General features: G+C 35.4%; 1 protein-coding gene across 2 annotated transcripts in view; it reads right to left on the reverse strand.

Moving 5' to 3' along the window:
• Positions 1 to 450: 450 nt before the first annotated feature.
• Positions 451 to 19216, reverse strand: part of LOC106876929 (uncharacterized) — a 193165-nt gene continuing 174399 nt past the window's right edge. For both annotated transcript variants that reach the window (XM_014925683.3, XM_052969827.2), the window contains one exon: positions 451 to 2376. In XM_014925683.3, the coding sequence (XP_014781169.1) occupies positions 877 to 2199 (1323 nt within the window). In that variant the 5' untranslated portion in view covers positions 2200 to 2376 and the 3' untranslated portion in view covers positions 451 to 876. The remainder of the gene's footprint in view (positions 2377 to 19216) is intronic.

Raw genomic sequence — 19216 nt, forward strand, 5'->3', positions numbered from 1 at the left:
ACATACATACATACATACATACATACATACATACATACATACACGTCGGCGATTTCAATTCGGTTTTAGAATTTCGAGGGGAAAGCAATCATAGTAGAGAGAGGAGAAGTATATATCTTTCGGGTATGTTTTCCGGATGAAGTTTCTGGTATTTTGAATTATAACAGATATTATTACATATCTGACCTAAATGAAGAAAAAATTACACATATTTTTAGTAACAAAACACGATTATCCTCGCTAAAAATAAAATCCGATTGCAGTGACATTTCCTCAATAAAGCTTCCATATCGCAGGTTTGCTGTGAATTACCTACCTATAAGGACAATATCTTGTAGACGTTCTCAATCAGATGCATGATCACTGACAGAAAAGATAGTTCCAGTTTCAATGAACTTTAAGAAGCAAACAACATTATCTTCCTGTACAGAATTTGATAAGCGCATAATGTTTTACTCTCACATTTTTATTATTTACACTTTTGTCTGAGACAAATCAAAAGAAAAAAAATTCTTTCTCGTTTTAGTTTAATTACTTTTCTTCCCACTCATATATACACGAGAAAGGTCATGACCTCCCAACAAATTTACCCAACATAAAAGTTACAATAAATCATTACAAAATGAATAATAAAAATAAACTGATGCACCAATGATGATTCTTAAATGATATGCCATAATGAACACTTTCCACCACTTTGTTTCATAATGATGAACGGACAAATGCTCCCAATACCCACTTATAACATGAAGAGGAATGGTTTCAAAGTGTTTCATTTGTTATTTTCACTATTTTAAATGTGTCTTAAGAAATTACCATTTCTCATTTTATGCCCATTAAATCTCAAATAAGGAAAATAGACCCAACCCATGCCTTTCAAATAGGAAAGCACAGATTCATCAGTTTCGTCCGTCTTGTGAGAGTAATGTTGCCGTCTGCTTGGCGACTAGTCTTTAGTGAAGCGCATATGGTTGAACCAGCTCCATAATGGATCTTCCCAAAGCGGCGACTCAACAACCGTAAATTGTAATTGCCATCCCTGTGGCGGTGACCCTCGAAGTTTCCGGCCTTTGTGGTTTGATGAAGAGCTAGGACGGTGTCCGATGCATCTATCAAATTGTGTTTCTGTTTGCGAGCATTTAATACTAACCAGTTATCGTATGCTCTTCGACCAATGACTACGTCCGGTATAGTATTCCAAGGATAACTGTATGACGTAATGAAATAGTCTTCAGCATTTCGAAGAAAATGTTTTCCGCGCCTTTTAGCAGTGCTCTTCATTGCACTCCAGGTAATTACTTCGTGAGGCATGACATTTAATACGTTAGTCCGAATTCCCATAATTAATAAAGGTTTACTGAGATCTTGAGTTTTAGCCGTAAACCAAAGTGCTTGTAAAAGACTATCATCGAATAAAATATCTGCATTTGAATAAGCATAAAATAACGTTGAAAACTTAGACATAGCCTCTTTATACATATCTTTCAGAACTGGAGCACCACCAGCGGCTATTCGCCGAATTGGTAATGCTTTCCAGCCATCTGACTCACACTGTTTAATCAAGTAATTATCACTGCTGAATACTATCGGAGCCGGAACAAAAGGTATTAGCTTTTTCCAGTTTTTCAGAGTATTATTGTAGGCTATGAATTTTGCTTTCATAACTTTCATTGTTGTAAAAAGTGTTAGCAAAGGTAAGGTTTTATTTAAATTTAACAATGTACGATATTCTTCAAATGAAGATATATTTTTTATATCAATTAATTGTTCTAACATATTATTTACTGGGTCTTCTGTTGTATTCTCTTTACTAGAGGATAGGTTCGACTTGTCGTCATCGATCATACCTGGACGTACTTTTGCTTCATTAGTAGATTCATTAGGCGCTTGATATTTTAACCTGGTTGATATTGATGTGACGTTATTACTCAAAGTATGGTTAGAGATGGATGATGGTGTCACAAGGTATCGCAATAAAGTGTTGTTGTCGCCGTTTGATTTAAGGACATTAGATAAGACATGTCGATCAAACGGCGAGTTTTTATTCATAACATGAATAAGAGACCGGAACAGGTGAGGGTGACCGAACACGGAGTTGACATTTTGATACAAATAGAAGTAAATTGTAACTAAACACATGAACGAAACTGCTATCTTCCAGTTGAAAATTCGTTTGTTGAAGCACCGACAAAATGCCATCTTGAAAGACACAAAACATATAGAGTTTATTGCTTTCCGAAGGCAACGTATAGGATCCACACAAGCAGTCAGATTTTCCTACACTGTTATTTGTAGATATGGTTGTAAGGAATCAGTGGATGACAGCACTTTATTTGAGCTTGGGCCAAAGATGGATGAGATCGTCGTCCAAACAACCTAGAAAAAATGAAACAAAATAAGTACGATTAAAGATGTCAAGAAACAAAAAGAAGTGAAGCAAAATATTAGCTACAAGTGAATAATATAGAGCATGTTTTTGATAGAAATCCTAAGAATTAAGATCTATGCAAGTAAATAAAATCAGAACGAAACTAAAATACGTAAAATTTTTATTAAGTTAATGACTGATATGAGCCACATACAATTCAGTTGCTTTTCATGTGAAAAGTACATGGCTCGCTGTTTTACGAAAAGAATATTTCGCTTCGTCGAAATATAGTTATATATTCAACAAAGTAAGTAAAAAGGGAAAGTTACATATATTGGAAATAAAATACGTGGTGATTTTTACCTTTGTATACATACATGATGATTTTTACCTTTGTATAGATACATGATGATTGATTCATGTTAGATGATAGCCGTTTCACATTCAGCCCGATTGTTCTAATTTTCTTTCATCCCTGAATATGCATGGATATGACTTTTCACGCCACATATCCTACATCATAGAACTTTATGAAATACAAAAGGGATCAAGTAATAAAATGATAGTGAGACACCTGTACGTCATTGGAGTTAAGTGACAAAAGCTTGTAGAATACTTTTACCACTTTCTTATTTCTTTATTGCCTACAAGGGGCTAAACATAGAGGGGACAAACAAGGACAGACAAAGGGATTAAGTCGATTACATCGACCCTAGTGCGTAACTGGTACTTAATTTATCGACCCCGAAAGGATGAAAGGCAAAGTTAACCTCGGCGGAATTTGAACTCAGAACGTAACAGCAGACGAAATACCGCTAAGCATTTCGCCCGGTGCGCTAACGTTTCTGCCAGCTCGCTGCCTTTTACTTTTACCACTTTCTTGTCTGCTATAATAGGTTCCAGTGACAAGCATTGCAAGATGAGTGGTATTATCTTGACCGTAAGTTTTATGTCACAGTATCTTTCACCTGAAGAACTACCTTCCTTACAGCTTTGTCAAAATAAAAGAAGCCTCCTCTAACCCAAGGAAATCTATTTTATGAAAGATGAGACCGGAGACAGAATGGCGCTGGGAATAATGGTAATAATTAATAGGTAACTCTACGCTCCCCGCAACTCCTGAACTCCAGAACAGGAACCCCGCCACAATTTAATGACATATTCTGATACAGTTTAATGACATATTCGGATACAGTTTAATGACATACGCAGGATATGTCTTGGGTAAACATACATACATATATACATACATATATACATACAGAGACAGACAGACAGACCGACAGACAGACAGACAGACAGACCGACAGACAGACAGACAGACAGACAGACAGACAGACAGACAGACAGACAGACAGACAGACAGACAGACAGACAGACAGAAGGAAAGAGAGACAGACAAGCAGCATTATACACATGCTTTCAAGCCCGAGTATTCTATCAGTACCAGCCATCGATATGTAATTAAATTATATCATTCATCATAGCCGATTGAAATTTTCGATTTTCTTTCATTTCACTTCAGTCATTGTGAGGTAGACCAGACGCTAAAATAGCTTCTATGTTAGTTTTATTTTGAATAATTTGATAAATATTTTCGCAATTGAATAGTAACGTTTCAAACATCAAATATGAAAATCGAGTTGTCTAGAAATGAAAATGAAATTATTAAATTTATTTCAAAATGGAAGAGTTCACCAGAAAGTGTGAAAAAGTTTAATGTAAATGAAACACCTGTTAGAACAATTAAAAGCGTTTCATAACCAATATATTTACAAGAAGTGCTGAAAAGTTCCTGGCTTTGAGTAAAAGAAAATACAGGAGGATCAGTTAATTATGATTCTATCCAACGTACTCCCCTCTCAGATTCACACACTTATTGGTATCGGTCCTTCAGTTTTTCTAATCCCCGTAAACGAACTCGGAAGGTTGGGCTTCCAACCAAACCTTTCCCGATACCCTTAAAGCTAGGAACTTTTCAACACTCCCTCGTACAGAAACTCCAAAACATATTTTGCATATTATTTTGCATATTACTTTAACCTAAAATAGTCTATAATACATTGCATCCCGTAACTTAACCGTTCTGGAACGTTTAAGTTACGGGATAGAATGTAATGGAAGGTGTTCTTTTACCGTTGTAAACATAAAGTCCAGTGTATATACTTACATATATATGGTAATCGTACTTCCCCCGCCCCCATTTCAATGATTGTTTTAATGTTGGATGTGTTTTTTGCGATGATTAGTAGTAATATCATTAAAGCAGCTGGCTAGCAAAATCGTTAGTGCACTGGTCAAAATGATTACCCGGCATCCCTTCTGCCAATGACCGATGTCGTCTTTGCCTTTCATTGTTTCGGTGTCGAAAAAAACCGGTTGAGCACTGGGGTCGATGTTATCGACTTCTCCCTCTCCTCAAAATTGCTGGTCTCGTTCCAAAATTAGAAAAAATATTGGTGATATCACTAAAAACGTGCCTACCTCTATTTACGCGATTTCGATCTGCTAAACCAATCAACCATGTGAAACGAAAGCCAATTTAGTTAAAGTAATGTATACGTATGTATATTTGTGTGTATGACAGACTGATAAACCCGCTACTTATTTTTAAATTAAATGTTATTGTTTTCTGAATGACCAATAGTCTAAATAAAAATGGAGTTTTGTTTTTAAGCATAATTAAATGTGAGAGAACTAGAGTCAGATGGGTTTTATTGGACAATTTATCTTATTAATCTGCGCTCAAATATTGTTAACGTTGACTTTGCATTTTATCTGAGAAGCGTCGACAAAAATAGAACTGATAATTTGACCGAACTGCAACGCAATGTATGTAGTGGAATTAAAACGTTTCATATTCGATAATGATGAGTCGAACAAGACACTTCACAATAGTAATAGTTATAGTCAGTTGTTACAATTTCGCGTTCAATTCAGCTGGTTCGATAAAATATGTAGCAGTATGAAACCTGGGTCAAGTATTTTCACTATAAGTATTCGATTATTTTCACTATTTTTCTGCTCACACCAAAAATTAACTTAGCTAGACGAAATTTATTATGATTCTTTAATGAGCAAGGCTGTAATCCAATGATAGAAACAAAATAGTAAACAAATGAATAAAAGAAATACAAGAATGAATGTGTGACGGTAGATGTTTAAAGAAACTCGTTAATTTTCTCATAGAATATGTGATTTTATTCTAAGGACTACTTTGGTTTATAGTCAATTGTTAAATGTATGTCATAAGATGTACCTAATAATAGGAGAATGCTCTACTGGCGTAATGCGAATATAAAAACTGCTACTGTAAAGTTCAGCTTTCGAGTGTTAACTGTCCAATTTAGTTGTTTCGCCTACAACCATGTCTCTTCACTTACGTTGCTATGTCCGAAATAAACGCATAGATATTACTGGTTATTCTCTTCTTCACAATAAGTCTGAAATATACAGTCACCTCCTACGCGATCATGTTGAAAGAAGATAGTTCTGTGAACTCCTGTAACTCTAGAGGCTCAACAATAATAGACTCCTGTACTTCTGAGAAACAATGTGGGTTTTGAAATTGGAGTGGCTTCTACAACAACATAAATACACATGCACATATAAACACATACTTCATTACATTCACACCCACTTGCTTTAAAAAAAACTTACGCATTATTAGAAAATAGTTAAACAAACGTTAAAGAGGTTAAGTAACGCACACATTAAAAACATTTTGCACACTACTACACTGAAACTAATGTACACATACATATATCCATACACATATACACACACAGATAGTTGTACAGCACAACACGTATCAGCTCATACAAACACACGCACATGCACATAAACATAATATACAAACACATACAGATACATACATACCTACATGTAGACATACTTACATATGTACGTAGATATGTACAAACAAACATATATGCACACTTACACACATACCTAGGTACATTCCTATATACACATATACACAATGCACTCCAGCATATCTCCCTTACTTCTAGCTTCTCACAAAACCGTTAAACACAGCCAAATAAGAAATCAAATAGACACAATATTCTACACTAAAATCAATGTACACACGCACGCACGCACACACACACACACACACACACACACACACACACACACTGCTGTACAACGCACATTAATAAATAACACACAAATGAAAGGCACATATTCTAAAACTACAAAAGCACACATAAACACATACTATTATATGCATTCATACATATATGCGTACATACATTCACACATACATACATACATGCATACAGACATACATGCATACATACATACAAACATACATACATTCATACATACATACATACATACGTCGTCACGGTACTACTTCCCTATGCGGCACGATGTTGTTGCGAAAACCATTTTCAATGCGATCCGCAAAAAAGGACTGTTCTGAAATAAAGTTTAAAAATTCCTTTGTTATGGAATACATTCATAAGCACCACCTCAATAAATACTGGTGTCAAATGTAACCAGGCCGGATATTGTTGTTTGGGACAGAGGGGCAAAGGTATGTACCATCATAGAAGTCAACCGCCCTGCAGGTATAAATATCTCTTTGACAATCAAATGGAAAGAGGATATCTATGGACAATTGCTTCGAAACCTTCAGCTTCTATATCCAGACTATGAATTCATATTCATATCAATAATAATTGGAGCACTAGGTTTTGTTAGTAAATGCTTAATGGAGAATCTGGATAAACTGGGGTTTTTTAGAAAGAGAAATCTGTGTAATCTGTGAGTGGAACAGTAAAAATATGCAAGACGTTCCTCAAGTTCCAAATGTGAATTTGCTTGTGTTAACTACATCCCTAAGATGAAGCATTGTATCTCTGTTGGTAACCGGCTCCCTCCTCAGCAGAAGATTTATAATAATTAAATAATAGAAGATACATACACACACTCAACCACATATATACAAATACCGGGAAATTTCTTAACTCAAAAAGTCTTGCTTTGTTAGTGACTAACTTGAACACTCACTCAAGAACTTACACTCAAAGAAAAACCATACATACATACATACATACATACATACATACACACACATAGATACATACATACACACATGCACACACACACACGGCCACGTACATAAACACAAAAATACATAGACACGTTAATATTCCATTTCTCTACCATACACCTGCATCGTTACTGTTTCAACTCCTTTCTTTTCTTTTCTCACTTCAGGACATTTCCAATATGTAGTCCGTTGAGATTCGCGCGTGAAGTTTTTTTGCTATCTTTGCAATTTTTCTTTTTATTTCTTATTTTCTCTTCTTTTCGGCTACTTTGATAGCATGTTAATAACATCAATACGCGCGCTCACACACAGAGATCCAAGTACACCTAGAAAAATACATGTGCAAAATAAAATTGCTTTGGAATTTAAGTGAGATGAAAGGAATCTGAAAGTTTTAAGTGAGTAGTGTTAGATTTGTAATAGTTAGTTAGCAGCGTTAGTCTGAGATACAAAAACGTAACCAGTTTGTCACGTCAAACTTCGCTATCCTTGAGCCTACCCCTCGCTTGCACACACTTTCTCACCCATATTTACATTAACATAGAAAGAGAGGGGGTGGAGAAAAATGGTGTGTGTGTTTAAGTGTCTGTGCATGTGTGTGTTTGTACGTGTGCGTATGTGTATTTGGAATTCAGTCGGTATTAAATTCCACATTTAAATGTCATGTCTTAGAAAAATTAATATACGTTTTCAAATGTGGAAGATAGAAAACTTTTTCTTCGTTATTTCAAGTTTTCTTTCACTTGACCGAAATACTTAGCAACTAGTTGGCAGAGTGACCGGAGAAAGAAAAAAATGCAAAACACATTAATACATCTTATGACCTTGCTACTAAAGGTTCATTCTAGCTTCTCACATAAGAATAACAACCACGATTGGCCTTCTGAACGTAACATTCTAACTATATGATATGCTCAAGCAAGCTAATACAAATCAGTTTATGATATAGTTGATGTTAATGGTGTTATCACTATCCTACAGAATTTCCCAATTTTCTTCAACACAATCTGCAACTGAAAGTAGGCATCACTCTCATAATTTCACGAAATTTGAATACACCAAAGCTCTGTAATTGTGCAAGTTTGGTTGTCAAGATTGTTAAGTCTCTCGGAAACTGGTTATGTCATGGGAGAATGTTTTATCGTTCTGTCCATTCCACTCATTCCATCGGATATACTAATTCAATTTAAATGCCTTCGCTTTCCAGTGGCATTGTATTTTTAAGTTATTATCAATACGTCTTAGGAGCAGTTCCTGAAGGTTGCAGGAGTTGAACTAACATGATTTCTTTTTAGAGTCAGCTTTAATGTGTATACTCACATGGTGGACAAAACAAAGATATCAATACACCAAATGACTCAATAAGAAGTGTCAGCGCCAAGATTTTGCTGAACAAAACGGTTTGCATATCACTTTATATTTACCAAAAAATATACGATGTAAAGCAAATATAATATTTTCTTAGTTCAAAAAATTATAATTATGAATACACAAGCTCTCAGAAGTTTCACCCGTCAGAGAACAAAGACAAATGTAACTTTAGACTTGTAGTTACATAATAAAAGAAAATATATTCAAATGCAATTACATACAAGTAATATCACATAAAAAGGTTGTTAAAGGCTAAGTAATTTAATTTGAGCAAAATATACTTCTACAATCAGCAATAGGGCTCTGACGGATACTTCTGCAACTATATATATTTTTATATAGTTGGATTTACAAAAAAAGCAAAAGACGAAGAGAGGTGTATAAACAACAAACAGGTGTATTAGTTTAACGCTCGGGGAGTTGAGAAACTCTTTCAAGTTTCGAGCCTACGCTCTTCAACAGAAAGGAACACGAGAAAATAAACAGAGAGAATAAAAAAAGCTTTAGTGGCTAGCGTTCGATCATGGCGATGGCTGGACGGAGATGGTCATATATATATATAAGCGCAGGAGTGTCTGTGTAGTAAGTAGCTTCCTTGACAATCACATGGTCCCGGGTTCAGTCCCACTGCGAGGCACTTTGGGCAAGTTTCTTCTACTATAACAGTGGGCTGAACAAAGCCTTGTGATTTGGTAGACGGAAACTGAAAGAAACCCGTCATATGTGTGTTTGTATGTGTGTGTATTTGTGTTTGTCCCCCCACCATCGCTTGGCAACCGATGTCGGTGTGTTTGTGACTCCATAACTTAGCGGTTCGGCAAAAGAGACCGATAGAATAAGCACTAGGCTTACAAAGAATAAGTCCTGGGATCGATTTGTTCGACTAAATGCAATGCTCCAGCATAGCCGCAGTCAAATGAGTCAAACATAAAAGAATGTGTGTGTGTGTGTGTGTGTGTGTGTGTGTGTGTGTGTGTGTGTGTGTGTGTGTGTGTGTGTGAGTGTGTGTGTCAAGGTATATATATATATATATATATATATATATATCCATGAAATTTTGCATACTTTATCTGCTAATTATCAACATTGCAATTATTACGTAATTCCGTCCGCCAAGAAATAGCTGTAGAGTTAAATAATAACTATGCATTCTCCCTTCAGTTTTCTGTACTTTAAGATTCCATGTAAATTTAATTGCCAATATATACAAATATGTTTATGATTGTACTTACGTGTTTATCTTCCGAATTTTTTCAGCTTTTGTAAATCCCTGTTATATATATATATATATATATATATATATATATATATATATATATATATATATACATGTATATTTACATATATCACACCTATTCCTGTTTATCTCCATCAACATCTCTATATCAGCTCACCTGGATTTTTATATAGCTATTCCTTAGTCCGGAGTGTCAGTTCACGTCATTTGAGCGCTATTTTTTTTTCTATTGATGAGCATCTCTAGATCTCAGCTGTTGACTGTATGTGTGTGTGTGTGTACATGTGTGCGTGCGTGTTTGTGCGTGGGGGTTTATATATGGGTGTATGTATGTATGCATATATGTGTGTGTGTCTGTGCGTATGGATGTATGTATGGATGCGTACGTGCATGTACGTATGTACAAGGTGAATTCCAGAAATTTTCAAACTTTTGCAGGAGAGACATTTATTAATTTCAAAGAAGCACAAAATTCTAAATTCCTTCATTGTAGGATCCTCTGATGCCAATGCACATGTAGCCACTTCTTAAAGCCCCCGTGGAAAGCCTCCAAAATCAATTTATCCAGAACTCTTGTCACAGCCTCCTTCATTTTGAAAATGAGTGCCTCTGAAGTTCTCCTTCAGGCTGGGAAACAACCAAAAGTCACAAGGAGTAATACTTGGACTGTAGGGATAGTGAGGAACGGTTTTGGTGCCCATCTCTATCAAGAAGTTGGTTACCAGGATGGAACGCACAGTGCACCCTAGAAACAAACTTTGCGCAATTTTTGCACATATCCCCATCTTCATCCAAACTATTGCGAGGTTTCTGAACCAGCCCCAATATTCTGACGTCCCTCTACATCTCATACCTCCCATCGCTTCCCACCTCCTCTCAACCGTAATTGAACCCCTTCTGCCAGCGAAAAAGTTAATTCATTAGCAATCTGGAATAATTATCATAAGTTTCTGTAGAGATTTGCTCATTTTAACGCAAAAAAAAATTTGTTCACGTCCCGACTGCACTTAGCAAACAAGTCGACTGTGACAAGTACTATTTAGTAGGATGTGTTCAAAGTACGCTTACAGGCGTCTCCTACAATCTGGAATAACAAAAGTTGGCAGGTCAGCTTAGTAGATGCATGGAAATGATATACTAAAATTACAATAACTTAGGACAGTTGTAACTGCCACACCTAAAATGTCTCAAGACTTATAGAACGCACCTAGCATGTATGTATGTATGTATGTATGTATGTATGTATGTATGTACGTATGTATGTATGTACGTATGTATGTATGTATGTATGTATGTATGTATGCATGATGTATGTATTATGTATGTATGATGTATGTATGTATCTATGTATGTCTTTATGTATGTATGTATGCATGTATGTATTATGCATATGTGTGTGTATGTGTATAAACAATTACCTTTGATCAGTGATAGATATTACTGTCTATATTATCTATTATTAATAAGCAAATTATGTATATATGTATATATATATATATATATATATATATACATACACACACATACATAAAAGCGTGTATGTGTGTGTGTGTGTGTGTGTGTGTGTGTGTGTGTGTGTGTGCGTGTTTATTGAACTTTTGTTTGTTAATCAATAATACATAATATTTATGATTATCTTTTCATGTTGCAAATGGATAAGTCTGTTGTTTGAAGGGTAACAATTTGTATATTGACTTCATTGTCTGTGGTGTCAATGGATGCTACTTAATGGTGCTATGAGCATCACTACAAAGAAAAATATCGATAATGGAAGAGAAAATGAAAAACAATATAGGAAGAAGTCAATTTGACAGAAACGTGCGTGAACGATTTAATGTCTCAGATCATTCAGTCTCTCGTCCTTGAACCTCTTTTTGTTATCCAGTAATGATAAGATAATTATTTATTAGCAGAGAAAGAATAAATATTGGAAATGAATTATTTTTGACTGCTTTACAAAATCTCTTCACCTCTCATATATTTTGCTTCATCAACAAAATTGTCTGTAATGTAAGTGTGTCAATGTATCTAGCTAAAGAATAGCTAGATACATAGCTATTCTTTTAATGAAAAAGATGAGAGATGTTAAGACGTTCACTTAGCAACCAAGTTATTTCGGAGTCAGTTGTTCTGCACGATACCTAAGGCAAGTTTCTGCTATATAGAGTCTGCCCTACCGATACAACGTGAGTGATTTGGGGAGACAGAAACTGTATATATATGAGTGTATATATATATATGTATACTCTTTTACTTGTTTCAGTCATTTGACTGCGGCCATGCTGGAGCACCGCCTTTAGTCAAGCAAATCGACCCCAGGACTTATTCTTTGTAAGCCTAGTACTTATTCTATCGGTCTCTTTTTGCCGAACCGCTAAGTTACGGGGACGTAAACACACCAGCATCGGTTGTCAAGCGATGTTGGAGGGACAAACACAAACACGCAAACACACACACACACACACACACACACACACACACACATATATATATATATATATATATATATATATATATATATATATATATATATATATATATATATATATACATATATACGACGGACTTCTTTCAGTTTCCGTCTACCAAATCCACTCACAAGGCTTTGGTCGGCCCGAGGCTATAGTAGAAGACACTTGCCCAAGGTGCCACGCAGTGGGGCTGAACCCGGAAGAATGAAAAAACTACAGAAGACTTGTATTATATGGTTAAATAATATATTTAAATCGTCATGTTAGAAAAATGTTATAAAATTTTGTGTGTAGTGACATTCTTTTAGTAGAAATAACAGGTTTCGTATTTTCTTTACAAATTTCTCAAATTTCTTTACTGATATTGTGTTATATCTTCACTATGGTGAGATGTAGGAGAATTCCAAACAGGGGGAGGTAATCAGGAATATTTTCGGTATATGGGAGATAATAAAAAATGTTGGGAATTATTAGGTTTTATTAATTTAACATGATTTGGTTTTGATAGAATAAAATTTTAGAAGTGATTAAGTTTTGCTTTATATTGTTCAATGAGGTAAGTTTCCTTATTTAAAAATGCTAGAAATAGTTAAGTTTTGGCTTATATTTTTCAATGAAGTAGGTTTCCTTATTTAATCTAACTTCTGCTGGGTTTGTATGTTGATATGTACGGCAGTATTTTCGGGGAACGTATGTTGCTGTGTTGAAATGGCACATTGATAAAATGGAAAGATTACAAATTGAGGTAGCAGTTGCTTTGCGCATCTTTCAATGTGTTCACTAAAGGGTATCATTCTGTATTCTGGGAATGCAATCTGTTACCGGTGCAGAGTGCATCCGCGTCTGAGCAATAATCCTATGGACCCTATATAGTTTTGGTGGCAGCCCGAGCATTTTATAATATAAATCAGGTTTTTTGAGGCACAAGTAAAATCAGATTTGATTTTGAATTTTTGTCCCTCTTTAAAAAGGAATTCTGCTCCTTCTACAAGGGCATTTTGCGCAATTTGGTTCACCACATTTCTTCACTTTTGCGTCTGTTAGTTTAGAAAATAATTTTGCCTTTGTGAGGATCTTTTTAAGTGATTTCGGTTGTTTGTGGCTTTTAATGATCTTATGTTTGTGTAAAATTTCCTTTAACCTAAGGTCCTTATGTAGCATTGGTAGATTTTGGGTGATGATGGTGAAAGCTTCTTTGTTTCTGGGTTGTATGTTGAAATGTCCGGCAGTATTTTCGGGGAAGGTGTGTTGCTGTGTTGTAATTTTCTTAAAGTTTTATGTCGATTTGTGTTGCACGTCTGATTCCATGCTCTATGAGATGAACTGGGTAGTGTCTGTCAATTAGGGTATTTTTGAGTTCTTGCAGTCTAAAGTCTTTGGTATTTTTTCCTGACACCCTGGTGCATATCGTTCTTGCAAGGTTGAAGAGGATATTTGTTTTGGTGTGTCTTGGGTGGCATGAATTAAATAGTAGATATTGTCTGGCGTCTGTGGTTTTGTAAAATATGTCCGTTTCTATTTTTAGGTTTATTTTTTTAACTAGTATATCCAAGAATGAGAGCTCCTTTTGGTTGTATTCCATTGCGAACTGTATGTTTGGGTTGACGCTGTTCAATAGTCTTATAAATTCCAGGAGTTTGTCTGTGTTTTTATTCCAGAGGATGAAGCAGTCTTCCAGGAATCTTTTCCAATTCTCTTTTATGTATTGGGAAAGAGGGTTTTCAAAGCTAGATAAAGATTCCTGGTATATTATTATTTCCAGATAGCCCATTGTTAGGTTCACAATGACCCGGGATGCCCTAGTGCCCGGAACTGAACTGCCTCTAGCCCATAATTATAAGGTATACTAGTATATAAGTTAATCACATCAAATGAAACCATGGTTGTTTCTTCCTTGACTTTTTTGTGGGTAGGTGATTTAACATGTCCAAGCCATATACATTCCTTCTGAATGGGATTTACAGGTTTGTGATCAGTAGTTGAGAAGCGACATTTACCATCTCGACACAGCACCGCCCGAGAATCTCCGCAATTAGCAAAGAAGATGTGTGTTGGTGAGACAATAGCACATATTGCTGTAGAGCCACTTTTTTCTTCTCCACTACCCATTTCTGGCATTGTTCGCATGCAGTCATCAAACTTAACAAAGCCAGTCTTGATGCCTTTTTGCACGTCCATAATAGAGGGAAGGTTTTCTGTACCCTGGGTGACATCAAGTTTGCCCCGAAAACCTTCATTGGCAATATGCTCCATCAGCTGAGCAGCACAGCAGGCCGATGCCTTAGTTCCAGCGAAAAAGGACCAGTCAGTGAGACATATATATGTGTGTGTGTGTGTGTGTGTGTGTGTGTGTGTGTGTGTGTGTGTTATTTCTTTACTACCCACAAGGGGCTACACATAGAGGGGACAAACAAGGACAGACAAACGGATTAAGTCGATTATACCGACCCCAGTGCGTAACTGGTACTTATTTAATCGACCCCGAAAGGATGAAAGGCAGAGTCGACCTCGGCGGAATTTGAACTCAGAACGTAGCGGTAGACGAAATACCGCTAAGCATTTCGCCCGGCGTGCTAACGTTTCTGCCAGCTCGTGTGTGCGTGTGCGTGTGTGTGTGTGTGTGTGTGTGTGTGTGTGTGTGTGTGTGTGTATGTGTGTGTGTGTGTGTGTGTGTGTGTGCGCGTGCGTGTGTGTGTGTGTACGTGCGTGTGTTTATCAATTAGTTTTGGTCGTTTCAGTCGTGGTTATTAGCTCGGTAGCTTTCAGCACGTAATTGCCAGGCGATTTTTACACAGTAAGTATACTGCAATATTAATAACTTAATATTCACGTTATATCATTCAATCACAAGATTGAGCACGATTATTTATCGATGTCAGGCACTCCGTAAATTCATTCTAAAGTAGTTAAGCAAGAAATGAAGAAAATACAGACGATTATAGTTTGAATTAACAATATTTACGATATGTTTAATGCTGATTTCAACTCATTACATGAAATGCAATATTACGGTAGGTTGTCCCTAATATATGTTGCATATAAATATAGGTGTGATTGTATCGTAAGAAGCTTGCTTACCAACCAGATAGTTCCGTATTCACCTCCACTGCGTGTCACCTTGGGCAGGTGTCTTCTACTATGGCCTCGGGCCGACCAAAGTTTTGTGGGTGGATTTGGTAGACGGAAACTGAAAGAAGCCCGTCCTATATATATATATATATATAATGTCATATATGTGTATGTTTGTGTTTGTTCCCCCCACCTTCGCTTGAAAACCGATGCTGGTGTGTTTACGTCCCCGTAACTTAGCGGTTTGGCAAAATAGACCAATAGAATAAGTACAAGGCTTACAAAGAATAAGTTCTGGGGTCCATTTGTTCAAATAAAGGCGGTGCTCCAGCATGGTCGCAGTCAAATGACTGAAGGAAATAAAAGAGTAAAAGAGAATATATATATATATATATATATATATATATATATATATATATATATATATAATTATGATAATAATATTAGGGATAAAAATCCAAATTTACAGGTAAAAACTCGATTTAATTTAATTCATCAAAAATTAGAATTAAATTAAGTTTCACAGTATATAATATATAAATATATAATTTAGAGAAAAGAACCACAGTTCCTGAACTTAATAAAATACAAAGTAATAATTATTAAAATAATTATTATTATTTTAATAATTATTACTTTGTATTTTATTTTAGTTTTTTTTAGTGTATTTACTTATTAAATTTTTCTATATGTGACTGTGGATTTTCATGGTTAAGTTCGGGAACTGTGGTTCTTTTCTCTAAATTATATATATATATATATATATATATATATATATATATATATATATATATATATATATATATATATATATATAACAAAATATGGGTATATGCATATATATATGTACATGCATGTACATACCTTCATCTACATGTACATATAGATACATAACTGGGTACATGACGTGGCAAAAGAACATGGACAAAATGATAAACAAGGTACAACAAACAAGCAAGCCACATAGAAACATCTCCTTCATCAACTGCCACCATTAAAACACCGGCGTTTCGAAGAATTAAGGCAGTACGCATCGTTGAAATGGTTCTTCCCACGTCACAAATTAAATTATTTTCGTGGAGTGTAGTGGCGGGCGGAAAACAAGACAGGAAAACGAAACGGTGAATAAACAAACAAGCAAAAGGCTGTACAGCCAGACGTGAAGTGTGTATGTATTGAACGCTGTGAAGCACGAACAGGATGAGCAAAGAAGTACGTGCGAGCTTGGGGAGTCCAAGAACGAAAAGAAATAGCAGCCGGACAAACGTGACCAGGGCTGTGTAAAGAGAAATATATATATATATATATATATATATATATATATATATATATATATATATATATATATATATATATATGCATATATATATATATATATATATATATATATATATATATATATATATATATATATATATATATATATATATATATATATATATCATATACATTCATATATATATACATATATATATATGTATGTGTGTGTGAGTGTGGATGTTTGTGTGTTTGAGTGTGTATCATAAAAGGAAATGAAGTGGACGATAGCAGCTCACTCCGTATAAATAAAAATCGACTGTAGTCGAAAGCATGAATTAATAAAAAATTACTAAGTTATTATTGACTTATATGTAACACGTAATGACCTGTCACTGTCCACTAATCTATCGTCTTATACACACACACACACACACACACACACACACACACTCACACACACGCACGCACACACATATATATATAATTATATATATAAAAATCGAGTGTAATCGAATGCATGAATTATTGAAAACTACCAGGTTATTGACTTATACGTAACATGTATTGAACTGTCACTGCCCACTAATTTCCCGTCTTATACACACAGATACATATATGAACCAGTTGTAAGGATGCTTTAAGAATCCGCGCGCGTAAACATCAAGACACCTCAAAGTGGCTAGATGCGAAGACATAGTGTTCACAATGAAAAAAAAAAACAAATATTTGCAGAGAGCAAGTGCTGGCAGGTTATCGAAGACATGCAAGAACTAAATTCAATGTGTAACTATCGATCCGCCTCACCAGTCCAGCAAATGTTGATTATGGATTGTAAATGTTGATGGTGGATTGTATATTATGATGTAATCTTTTACGACTACGTTAAATAGAATTCTACTGAAACAGCTGTCATGAATTTTAAACGCCATTCATGTTTACTATTGTGTTATGACACTATCCTTGCTTGTGAATGATTTTCAACTGGTAAGGTGTTCGTGTGTCTTTTGACTTCAATAACTGAAATCTGACGCTATTAGGTCTGATGAGTAGGCAAGGTGAGGTAGAGATTCCGAGCCTAATGAATTTACCTTCCCTCTTCTTGTCTCCTTGAATGCACAACTTCATTCTCGCTGGACGTTTTATAAGTTACCTGCTTCCCTTCTCTATACACTTTTTCTGTCTGCTTGAAATTATCAGGTTTTATCAAAGCTCTGGGCTAAGTGACTGATATACTGACGCACATTCTCTTCATTTACAATTTCAGCGTGTCGTTATTGAGAACATTTGTTATTCCCTATCTATACTCATACAAAACATCAACATCAGAGTTTTCGAATTTGTTAGGCCACCTCTGGCATTTTCGGACACTCACTTCATCAGGATATACAGTTCATATGCTTTTCCTTTACCCTTTGCATGTGCTGCTTTGTTAACCGTACGAAATTCACAAAACGTGCAATACAAAAAGTGAGCTCACTAATGTCCTTGTAAGCGATCAGATAGAGCATATATACACATATTAAAAATTCCACATTTACCCTTGGTCATTTACTCTACACTGATTAATTAATTGCAAGGACAGCTTTTATTGGTTTGTAAGCTATTTGCTCAAAAATACAATATTTTTAAGTAGCACCAAGATCCAATTCAATCGAGGTATTTTAATAACAAAAGTACCAAGGTAGAGTCGAGGATAGCATGCCTGCACATTAACAGTGTGTATGGATACTCACGTACTTACTAAAACATATACGGATTTGTCCTTCCAGTTACGCACACATCCACAAGTATAGACTAAATACAGTCAACGGATACGCAAAAAATCAGACAAGAGTATACTCCGGCGAGTAGTCCATGGACCACTATAGGCTTAATATCCAACGTAGGGAAGGTTCCGAGTGTGGTGTTGAGGTTCACTACAGCTGTTTCATATATGTTTTATTTGTTCATCAAAAGGAACTACGTCTGGAACAGCTGTAGTGAAGTGAACCTCAGCCCATTTGTGTTATCATTTATACAACACACATATCATATATAGATATATATATATGTGTGTGTGTGTGTGTGTGTGTGTGTGTGTGTGTATGTGTTTGTGTGTGTGTGTGTGTGTGTGTGTGTGTGTGTGTGTGTGTAAAGAGATAGCTAGCTAGCTAGCTAGCTAGATAGATAGATAGATAGATAGATAGATAGATAGATAGATAGATAGATAGATAGATAGACAGACAGGGAGACAGACAATAATCATGCATGCGTACATATATATATATATATATATATGTGAACTATTCAAATGGAATCATATATACATATACAAACATGCATGCATACATATATATAGATCAACTATTCAACTGGAACCAGCAAGAGAGCACTTTCAC

Source organism: Octopus bimaculoides, chromosome 1, assembly GCF_046866305.1.
Source record: "Octopus bimaculoides isolate indiv1 chromosome 1, ASM4686630v1, whole genome shotgun sequence".
In the NCBI taxonomy this organism is placed as follows: domain Eukaryota; kingdom Metazoa; phylum Mollusca; class Cephalopoda; order Octopoda; family Octopodidae; genus Octopus; species Octopus bimaculoides.